The sequence below is a fragment of the Zalophus californianus genome, chromosome 7, assembly GCF_009762305.2.
Source record: "Zalophus californianus isolate mZalCal1 chromosome 7, mZalCal1.pri.v2, whole genome shotgun sequence".
Classification (NCBI taxonomy): Eukaryota; Metazoa; Chordata; class Mammalia; order Carnivora; family Otariidae; genus Zalophus; species Zalophus californianus.
In genome coordinates, this window is record NC_045601.1 from 13085659 (window position 1) to 13096878 (window position 11220).

At 44.5% G+C, this 11220-nt stretch overlaps 1 protein-coding gene across 6 annotated transcripts in view; it reads left to right on the forward strand.

Annotated features, from left to right (window-relative positions):
• The window catches only part of CNKSR3 (CNKSR family member 3), a 112743-nt gene extending 103238 nt beyond the window's left edge, over positions 1 to 9505 (forward strand). For all 6 annotated transcript variants that reach the window (XM_035728373.1, XM_035728372.1, XM_027601048.2 and 3 more), the window contains 4 exons: positions 2304 to 2428; positions 5029 to 5237; positions 5740 to 5829; positions 8135 to 9505. In XM_035728373.1, the coding sequence (XP_035584266.1) occupies positions 2304 to 2428; positions 5029 to 5237; positions 5740 to 5829; positions 8135 to 8433 (723 nt within the window). In that variant the 3' untranslated portion in view covers positions 8434 to 9505. The remainder of the gene's footprint in view (positions 1 to 2303; positions 2429 to 5028; positions 5238 to 5739; positions 5830 to 8134) is intronic.
• Positions 9506 to 11220: the final 1715 nt, after the last annotated feature.

An 11220-nucleotide genomic window follows, 5' to 3' on the forward strand; every position in this document is an offset into this window, starting at 1 on the left:
GCTGGGGCTCCTGGGTGGCTCGGTTGGTTAAGCGTCTGCCTTCAGCTCAGGTCATGATCCCAGGGTCCTGGGATCGAACCCCGCATCGGGCTCCCTGCTCAGTGGGGAGTCTGCTTCTCTCTCTCCTCCTGCTTCTTCCCCTGCTTGGGCTTTCTCTCTCTCACATGCGCACTCTCTCTCTCTCTCTCAAATAGTAAAGGCTTTGGGCTAAGGGATGAGGAAGGCAAGCAAGGCAGGAGTGAAATGTGACCATGAACCTGGCTGGTGATACCAGTGACAGAAATCAGAGAGTCAGGGACGGCAGGTGGGTCTTTTGAGCATCTTTGAGTTTGAAGCGAGGGAGGAAGTTTCAAGTGGCTGTGGTGGTAAGTGAAGGTTATTTTGAAGTACAGGCTAGAGTTAGTTCTTTCACCTCTGGACATTCACTTAAGAAGGACATGCTTCCTTCCTCTCTGGCTTTGTCCACCTTTCTGCCAAGTCCCAACAACTGTGCAGTTTGGGGGAGCAGATGATGGTGAGGGAGGAGACACCTCGTTTTGCTTCTGACCGAGGGAGAGAACCACCATCACAACTGAGAGGCCGTTTTTACAGCTTAGCTACCAAATGGTCTCATGATGCATCCAGGATATTTTCAGAATATAAATTCTGGAACGCCAGCACTCCCTGGGCATTGCTGTGTGTCATTCTCCAGGCTTCATGCCCAGGCACCCACCTCTTGTGGGAGGGAGATTCTTTCCTTCTTGTCAGCATCATTAAGGTGGCCTGTCCCTGAGAAGGTGTCCTTGTTCTGTTTCTAGGCCACCATCCTGGTGAACGAAAGATCTTTTACAGCCGCCATCATCAATGCTGGAGTCTTTGGAGAGCGCTTACTCTGTGCCAGTGTCATTCTTTACTTTTGTTAGCACTTGTGGAGGGCCTCCCTCCTGGCCCCGTGTTTTCAGACATTGTTCAAGGTTGATGGATTGAGGTGTTAATCAGTTCCATATTGAGTAGAGTTGACTGCGTTAGTGGCCAACATCCAGGCTGTAGGGATGATGTCACAGGAGACTAAAGACTAAGCCCCCATTTCTCTTGAGCCTGGAGGTCTCCCCCTAAAACAGGGCTGTGACTATGAGTACATTCCAGTCCTTAAAATCTAGCTCATGGTCTCATTTTGGGGGGCCTTTGGGGTCTTCGATCACCATCCGGGCTGGATAGGGTTTGAGGTGCCAGGGGCCAGGCACAGTTCTCATGTGCCCCCCCCCCCCCCCCCGCCTCCCACTGGCCATCACCAAGCGTCTTCATGCCTCAACTCTGGGATTTCCTCATGGTTCCTTTACCCACCAGAAAGTGTGTCATCATTGTTAGTCTATAGAAGAGAGAGGATTTGAAGGTCTCACACAAGATTTTTAAAAATAGGTCCTTTGAACCCAGTAACATAATTAAAATTAAGCTGTAAGGACTTTAAAGTTTTAAAATTAACTTGTATGGATGTGTGTATATATAATACTAAATTAAACAGCGTAAGGTTGTGTACTTACTATGTGACAGGCAGTGTGCTAAGCCTGTGACATGTATCACTTAATTCACCCTGTGTGGGTGCTATTCTTGTCCCCATTTATGCCCATCTTATAGATGAGGCACAGAGAAGTTAAGTGCTTTGCTCAGAGATACACAGCCAATGAGAGCTGTAGCCACGATAGCACCCGGACAGAGTCCCAAGCCCATGTTCCTAGTCCATGATAGCATCGTTAGTGATTTGCGTGAACTAGCTCATTCAATCTGCACTGTAGCCCTTTGCAAGAGGTACTATCAGGATGGCTGTTTTTTGAGGAGGAAACTGAGCAATGGGTATTTAAGTGATTTGCTCAGAGCTAGAATTCTAACCTGGCTCCCAAACCTCTACCTTTTTTTTTTAAAGATTTATTTACTTGAGAGAGCACGCAGGCATGCACAGGTGCGGGGAAGAGGGGCAGAGGGAGAGAATCTTTCAAGCAGATTCCATGCTGAGCACAGAGCCTGATGAGGGGCTTCATCCCACAACCCATGCGATCATGATCTGAGCCGAAACTGGGAGTCAGATGCCCAACTGACTGAGCCAGCCAGGCGCCTTCCACCCCCTACCCCCAAGTCTCTACCTCTTCCTATGCATCTAGTTTTCTAAAACTCCCAGTTAATTCTGAATGTCTCAAAGACTACAAATTGAATTGTTGCTAATAGTTGTAAACACACAAAGGACCTCGGCCCTCAGTGTTGGCTTTGGGGAAGGAGAGTTGCCCAAGAATAATCTCCCCTCCCACCCTTTGCTCTGGCTTCCATCTCAGACCTCACCTCCACCCACGACGGCCCAGCCCCCTGAAAGCGCTATGGACACCTCGCCGAAGAAGGAGAAGCCAGCCATCCTGGATCTCCATATTCCTCCTCCACCAGCTGTTCCCTACTCCCCCCGGTATGTCGGTGCCCGTTCAGTGTGCACGCCTGTTTCTTGTGCATGAAGATTCTGAGTGGGGGTGTGAGAGCCGGGAGGATTTTGAGGGCAGGAGTTGGTGAACTCCAGGGTGACAGGGCTGAGTCTTGACATCGCAGTTGTTTGAAGAAGTGTCATCCCGGGAGTAGTGGGGGGTGGGAGGAGTGGGTGGAGGGGGTCACAAGGTCCAGACTTCCAGGTACAAGATAAAGAAGTTGTGGGATGTCACGTACAGCGCGGTGATGTAGCGAACAATACTGTATTTTATAGTTGCAAGTTGCAGAGAGAGATTTTTAAAAGTTCTCATCACAAGAATAAAAGAATTTGTAACTGTGTGAGGTGATGGATGTTTTAGACTTTTTGCAGGATCATTTCACAATATATACACGTATCAAGCCACTATGCTGTACGCCTAAAACAAATACAATGTTATATGCCAGTTGTATCTCACTAAAACTGGGGCGGAGGGGACGTGTGTGATCCTTTAGGGGGAAGTGTAGGGATGGATCCAGGTTTCATGGGTCTTGAAACTATGCAGTTTGGTGGGGAGGGGACTCGAGGTAAAGAAAGCACGTGCTCTTGGGAATGCATTGTTTTAGTTCCTCCCAGAACGTCAGAAGGGGGTGTTTGGGGGTCCCTGAAGCTGAAGTTTCATTCCATATAAGGTAAAAATCACCTCTGGGGAGGAAGATAATATATTTTTTTATGCGGCAGGTTGAAGTTACGGCTTTATTTTATGGAGAGAGTTGTGTTCTTCATAGGACTTCAGAAATGTCAGTGGAGGTGTGATACTCTGTATTTGTGCATGCGCGTGTTTGTGTGTGTCTATTAGAAATTCTAATGGAAAAAATTCTTAATTGGTACATGGTATAACGAGGCTAGTCACATTAGCTATTCCACAGGGGATTATTTAGGTGTGAAATACAGGCTTATTTATATCAATTTACCCATTTACAGAGAATTTGGCTCATTTAGTCAACATACATTTAGTGAGTGTGGGGCCCGAATCACCGTCTTACACAAAACAGATGCAGTTCTTACCCCCAGAGAACTGCCAATGTCTTAGTCAGCTGTCCAAGAATAAATTGAGAAATACATAATTATGCTATAATATTTCATAAGAAAAAGTTCGGGCTGAACTTAACCATGGTATTTTACTTCATACTGGGAGTTTTTTGTTGGTTGGTTTTTGTTTTAAGCTGAGTATTTGATTCTATCGTGTTTCTTCCATGGGCACAAGGAAGAATGAACACCATTTTCCTCCCCCGGCTTTGGGCTGCCCAGAACTTAGTACAGCACATAGAGAACTTACCTTAGCTGATCAGAGGCATCCTGGTTGGTAGATGGGGACCCTTCCCTGTCTTCACAGACCAGAGTCATGTGGTCACAGGATCTTAAATGTGTTTAAAGTGACAAGTAGTTGCCTTTGCACACGGAGAACACAGTTTCACTGATGACCAGTGTGTGGGTTGTTCTATAAGAAACCAGGAGGCCACTCCCAAACTCCCAACTCTGAATGTTCTTGTCTGGATCTCAGTGAAGGGTCACAGGGCAGTGGCAGGAAGAAGGGTATCTACATAGTGTAAAGGGGAAGGGGAACTGGAGCTTTTAATCTACTCAGGGGAAACACATGGTGCACATAAGACATATGCACACGTGCATACACACATACACTTACACACCATTAATGAAGGATATCTTCTGAGGAATGAAACACGCAAATGGTTATGGAGAACGAGAGGTGAGTCTTGAGAGCTTTGTGAATGGGGAAGTTATATGCCAGGTTTAAAAGTATAGGCGGAGATGGATTCGTAGAAGGAAAAGGGGGCACGCAGGCAGGGGGTTCACTGGGAATACCAAGCAGGCAAAGCTGATCTTCAGATTGTTTTTGGACTCAGGTGATGCTGTGGTTTGTCTAGTAGTTTTTACAATGATCACCTAAGAGAGTTTTCTAAATGCAAAAAAATTTAACTGGCTGGTAACTTGGACTCAATTCAAATTAATTTTAAGTTTTATGAAAGCTGACATTTAGAAAGAATTAAGTTGGAGTCCTTAATCCAACACTTGCCAGTTTCTGTACGGGGTTCAGAAAACAGACACTCTCCATTGGGTATGATAAAGGCGCCTTTGTATTTTTTGACATAATTTTCAAACCTAACAACTCCATTACACATCCAGTGTGGTCTTTGCTGGATCTTGGCAAAGATACTACTTGGGGCATCAGAAAGATGGCTCAGTCATCCCTTAACTTGTGATTTCTGTAATAAATAGGAGATTCAGATGTAGGATAGAAGTACAGGGAACCAGAGCTGTCTTTTTAAAGCCATATTTATACTCTTTAAACATATCTGAAAAAAAAATGTCATTTTCTTTTATTTAGTAGGATCATGCTATTTACTCTTACCTATTAGGATTTCTGTGTATTGGAGGGGTAACAGAGATCGAAAAACGAATGCTTTTTCCTCCCGTGGAAAGGAGGATTCAAATTTTCTTACGTGTGTTTGCTGGAGGAAGTCGGCCTGTAATTCTTCTGTACCAGAGGATCTTTGTAAGCAACTTAATTATTGCCCACTGTCTTCCAGGGATGAGAATGGGAGTTTTCCTTATGGAGGCCTCAGTAAATGTAAACAGCCATTGCCTGGTCCTAAGGGTTCTGAGTCACCAAACTCCTTCCTGGACCAGGAGAGCCGAAGACGGAGATTTACCATTGCTGATTCCGATCAGTTGCCTGGGTATTCGGTGGAAACCAATATTCAGCCCACAAAAATGAGAGAGAAAACACCATCTTATGGTACATTTCTGAGTGTTTGTTTTGTTCTGCCATTTGTTTTTCCTTCCCTCCCCCACACACCCTTCCTTATTTGGAACTGTTGGATGAATTTGGCAGACTTCAAGGGTAATCTGAGGAAAACATAAACCTCAATGAAATTCTAAGTATGAGACCTTTATTCATCTCTCTAAAGCGAAGTCTTGTTGAATCATTACTCTCTGCCTGGCATCAAAGCCCAGCGGAGTGAGATCATGTTACGGTTTTAACTTGCAGCGCCTGGGTTTTAGCTTGGAGTGGCTTTGCTCTGTAGATACACAGACTTCAGGTCAGCCGGCCTCTGTCCTCATTGCTTGCCATGGAAATGGGATGCTTTAAAATACTTTTCTTAGTTTACAGTAATGTTATTACTTATGGTTAAGTGAGTGTGATATGGGGGGAGTCTTAAGTTATAAACAAAAGGAAAGATTCTCTAAGGTCCAGAAACTCTTGTCAACTTAGCACGTTCCTTCTCCTCCCTTTGAAGGCAAGCCCCGGCCTTTGTCCATGCCTGCAGATGGGAGCTGGATGGGGATAGTGGACCCTTTTGCCAGACCTCGAGGTCATGGGAGAAAGGGTAAGTTTAAGCAAACTAAAAACACACCAAACTGGAGTCAGAAGAGCCATGGCCCTCGTTTCAACCCTATTCCTAGTTGTGCTGTAATAACCAGATAGAGGACCCCAGCCTGAGTCCTGTCTTCTCATCTATAAAATCGGAGTTGCTGAATCTCTGAGGCCCTCCCTGTTTCTGGAATGGCAGAATTATATTATCCTAGTTAGTGACTGAATCTCCTCATTAGCATCGTGTGCTTTAAAAAGGTTGTGGGGGCACCTGGGTGGCTCAGTTTGGTTAAGCCTTTGACTCTTGATTTCAGCTCAGGTCATGATCTCAGGGTTCTGGGATCGAGCCCCGCGTCGGGCTCCCTGTTCAGCGGGGAGTGGGCTTCTCCCTCTCACTCTCCCTCTGTGCTCTCTCTCTCCCTCTCTCTCAAATAAATAAAAGGAATTTTATTTTATTAAAAAAATAAATTTTTAAGGAATTTTTTCCTTAAAAAAATAAAAGGAAGAAGAGAAAAGTTCTGGAGGCTCAACTTCCAAAGTGATCAACCCCTCACATCTCCCTGGGCCTTGGTAAAGTTCCTCTCTTAGGAACCCAAATCACCTGGATTATAATAAAGTGGAAAAGGGAGAAGATGTCTGTGTAAGGTCCAGGATACCTTTAATTGGCATGTGAAAATCTGTGGAGCAGTCAGCAGGTGGCAGGGCTGTCCTTTGTTTAGATTTAGAAGCATCAACATCTTCATTGCTATTCTCTTAGGCTTTTAATCTCCGATTTAGCCTTTTTATTTCCTTTCAGTATTGAGAGGTCGCGGTGGGAGGTGGGGAGTGTTAAGTCTGGAAGTGGAGACATACTTGACCTCCTATCTCACCATATTTCCGTTGTAGGATCATTTTAGAATGAAAAGGTGTCTGTCTGCACGATGGGCACTTTAACAAAAAAAAGCAGCTTTCTTGAGAGAGGACTCACATACCATAAATCTGCTCACCCCATCAAAGTGTACAATTCAGAGGTTTTTAATACATTCATAGAGTTGTGTGTCCATCAGCACTGTCTAATTCCAGCGTATTTTATCACTTCAGAAAAGAAACCCCTGCAGGCAGTCGTTCCTCATTGCCTCATCCCTCAGCTCCTGGCAACCGCTAATCTACTTTCTGTCTCTCTGGATTTTTGTACTCTCAATGTTTCCTATAAGCAGACTCTTATAATATGTGGTTCCTTGACGATGGGCACTTCTTAAAAGTAACTACCCCTTTGATTACAAAAGCAAAACAAGTACACTGAAAAACATCTAGAAGACTGAAGAAAATAAAACTCACCTGTAATCTGCTTTCCCAACCTAGAAATAATCACCCTGAATGTTTTGTTTTTTTCCAACTTAGAAAAAAATGTGCAAAATGGAAGAACTAGATGTTTGACAATACTGTGCAAAGTGATTTATTCAACACATGTATGTTTTCTGTAATAACTGCATTAGGAATCTGTCTTAGGGCTGTAGCATGTACTTATTCAGGCTGCTGCTGAACACTTAGTTTGTGCACTCTCCCCCACCCCCCATCATAAGTAGTGCTGCGCTGAGCATCTTGTACCTAGATCTTCATACACTTTTCGGAGTGGAATTTCTGGGTCGAAAGAATGCTACACGTTGCCAAAGTGCCCTGCATTTTAGGTTTCCATTCACTTTCTTAACTCCCCCCGCCCCCACTCCCATCCCAGGAGCTGTCTACTGGCATTTAGGCTGGGACCATTCTTCCTTGTTTAGAAATGTCTTAAGCGTGGCAGAGCATGAAAATCTTTCAACCCTGTCCATTAAAGGTGAATAATAGTGCCTGCCCTTCATTGAGGGTGACAACCCAAGGCACCCCCACCTTTCCAAATGCTCTTCAGGAGATGCTTCAGGATAAGAACCACTGTTCTAGAAGCATGTGCGACATGCTACAGGCATTGAACAAGAACAGATGGGGAAGGAGTGATAGAATGAGACAGGCTTTTCGCTTTTTTTTAAAAAAATTTCGAGTGAAATTATGAAAATTCTTACACTGGTAAAGAAGTGTGGGCTCTCTGATTCTGCTCTGCCCTTGTGTTGCCTCTCGGGTGTAAAATCGGACTAACTCTGATGGACTCCTTCCATTTCTACTTTCTAAACATCCTGTGGGGTGGGCCTGGCTGTCTTGGAGGCTTTGCAGCCCACCCCTGGGAGGAGGGCAGGGTCTGGTGCCCACCTCGAGGGCGTCAGAAGCCTCAGCAGGCTGCTGGCCCAGCTGGACAGGGCTGCGCAGTGGATGGTTATTGTAACGGACTTGTGGGCTTTGTCTGAAAACAGGTGAGGACGCCCTCTGCCGGTATTTCAGTAATGAGCGGATCCCTCCCATCGTCGAAGAAAGCTCCTCTCCCCCGTACCGGTTCTCACGGCCCCCAGCGGAGAGGCAGCTGGTCCGCGGCGCAGACTACGTCCGGGGGAGCAGGTGCTACATCAGTTCGGATCTCCACAGCAGCGCCACGATTCCGTTCCAGGAGGAAGGGGCCCGAAAGAAGCCGGTCTCCTCGGCGGCCAAGTCCTCCTCTACAGAACCGTCCCTGCTGGTCAGCTGGTTTACTCGCCTCAAACTGTTGACTCACTGAGCCCCGCCCTCCAGGGCCTCTTCCCCGTCTCCCGCTTGCAAGTGCCTTGCTTCTTCAGTTGACAACCTGTTCTGGTTTTCATCCACAGTATTATGTAGTGACCTTATGCAATTTCATCGTTAGTTTTCATTTGGAAGTCGTAGACTGCCCTTCTCGGAATTTTGAAGTAATTGGATGGGAAGAAATCCGGAGGATCTTAGGTGTTGCCTTGTGGAGGCAGAAGGAGAGAAATGAGTGGAGTCCGCTTTTCTTGCTTCCTTAGGGTCGGAACACGGAGACACACTGTAAACTGGGGCCTGGGCCAGGAATGTTATGGTCATGAGGACGAACTGGGCCGTCGTTGGTGCTGGGGGTGGGGCTGAAGTTGGTGTCCCTTGTCACAGAGATGTGTTGGTTTGTGGTCCAACTTCTTCACCTGAAAAAGCCAGTGGAGAAAACATTTTTGTTTTGATTTTTCAAGCTACATACCATATTTGTAAGTGTAGCAGCTTTGACTTTGAAATAACATGTGGCATGCATTTCATGCTGTTTCAAAGAAGTGGTTTAAGTAATTGTAGGCCTGTTACACTTGGCTATTCCCTTTTTGTAACATTCTCAGTATGTAGGTCAGTTAATACAGAAACACATGAACGCATTGATAGGGCTTATTACACACAGAGAAGTTTATGGTTATTTGTGAGGGGTGTCGTTGTTGTTATATATTATTGTCTTTAAGGGAAAAGAAGCTATAAGATTTGCTGACAGCCAAAGTATCATTCAGAACAATGAAGCAACAATATTTAGGTTTACGAGAGATACATCCGTTTCCATTTTGACTGTGTAACGTCTGCCTTCCAGAAACAAAACAAAACAAAACAGGCAGTTCTTCAAACTTGTATATATTTTGCTAAACAGAAATTTCTTGGAAAGTCTCATGGTCACTAATTTTCAACTAGCATCAGGTATTTTGGAAAAGTGTGTCAGGATATTAACTCTTGTTTAAACTGAATGTATGATATTTTGTTAGAACAGAAAAGTACTATCTTGTTAATTTAAGTGTTTTAAATATAGTTGTATATTTTTCTTACTCTTAGTCACATGTAATTGAAATACTTCTGTTTTGCGTCCTGCGTGAAGCTAATGAAAATGAGTGTTCAAGGTGTTTTCCAATTTATAAGTGACTACCATGGCCACTGCCCCTGTGGGCCCTACTGTTAAAAAACAAAATAAACCCTCCCAAGCATTTTGGGATGTTATGGATTAGAAGTGGGGGTGTTCAGGAAGCACGGTACAGTAACATTACATCTGGGGACTTTTCCGAGGTATTTTCCTAGGCAGAGCTGGTATCCCCTACTCAACGCCCCCCCCCCCACACACCCCTGAAATTGTTTACTTTGCTCAAGTGCCTGAAATTCAACGAATTAGAGCTTCCCTGGATTTAGTAAACATCTTCCTTTTTAAGTGAGGGGATTGAATTCAGTCAGGCTTTTCCCAGCCCCTCTCTGAGGGAGCTGCAGCTGAAGGATAGAAGAGGCGTGGAATGCGTGATTCATTGGGTGCTTCAAACACAATGTAAGGGCAGAGCACGGGGTGGGGAGGTCTGGTAACAGGGCTCTGGAGACTAGCCTGGAAGCTCTGGAAAAGGAGGGGCATCAGCCTTGGCCTGTTTTACTGTTAGCTTGAGCTGGCTTTATGCCCAGAAAAGGGGATGCCAACACTTCCTCTCAGTCCCTGGATTTGGGAGGATTCTTAGTGCTGTGGTTCAGCTGAGTAATGAGTTAAGTAGTGTTGGAGGTCTTAGCTGGAGGTTGGCCCCTTTTCTGTGGAGAAAATGCAACTTGTGATCAGATGACCATTTCCTCAAAAGGCATTTTTGGGGGTCAGTCTTAACTACAGGCAGTACCCAACTTAAATTACTGCACCAGATCGGTGTTTTGCGACTTTGTTCCCTCAAGCCGTAATAGAAGACTAGAGAAATTTCTGGGTCCTCTACCTTCATTCAGTCAGATGCCACAGCTTCATCTGTATTTTTATTTGGGGCTTTCTCCTGAATTGTGTTTGAGAAATAGATCCCTGCTAAGAAAAAGAAATTTTTTTGTATGTAGCTGTACCGTTGAGATACATAAACAATAGCTTAATACTAATTTCTTAGCCATAAATGGAAGCCACTTGCCTCCATAGTAATCCAGGTTTAATGGTGGGCGTGTGGAATGATATTTTTTGACATGAAACTTTAAAATAGTGATTTTTCCTTTAACCCTACCAGACGCAGCTCAACACCCACCCCCTTTTATCGTATGTATTTTACAACATAGCTACAATCATCAGCTAAAAGTCACGGATGATAAAACCTATCCTCACACATAAAAGTATCACCCGCATTTCCTTTTACGATTCCAAAATGAAATTAATAGGTAATATAGCCAGCCTCTATACACATGCATCAATTTGATGACCTAAATGACATATAAACAAATATATAAATATAGTGAAATAATTATTTTCCTATGTAATACTCTAGCATGGTTATGTTATAAAATGTATTGAAATAATGAAAGAAGGCACATACTTGCCCCTGTAGATAAAATCGCCACAAATGTGGCAGCCACAAATGGAGACCAGTACAGGTGTGTTCTGTTGGCAACTCAATGCCAGGAACAGACTGATGTCAGTGACACGATTTTCTAAAATGTGGCCAATTGTTGATAAAGTTGTAGACAAAACAAAAGTCTATGAGAGCTACACCCACCTAGTGCTTACTGGGTGCCTGCCATTGTTCTAAATACTTACCCAACAACTTTATGAGGT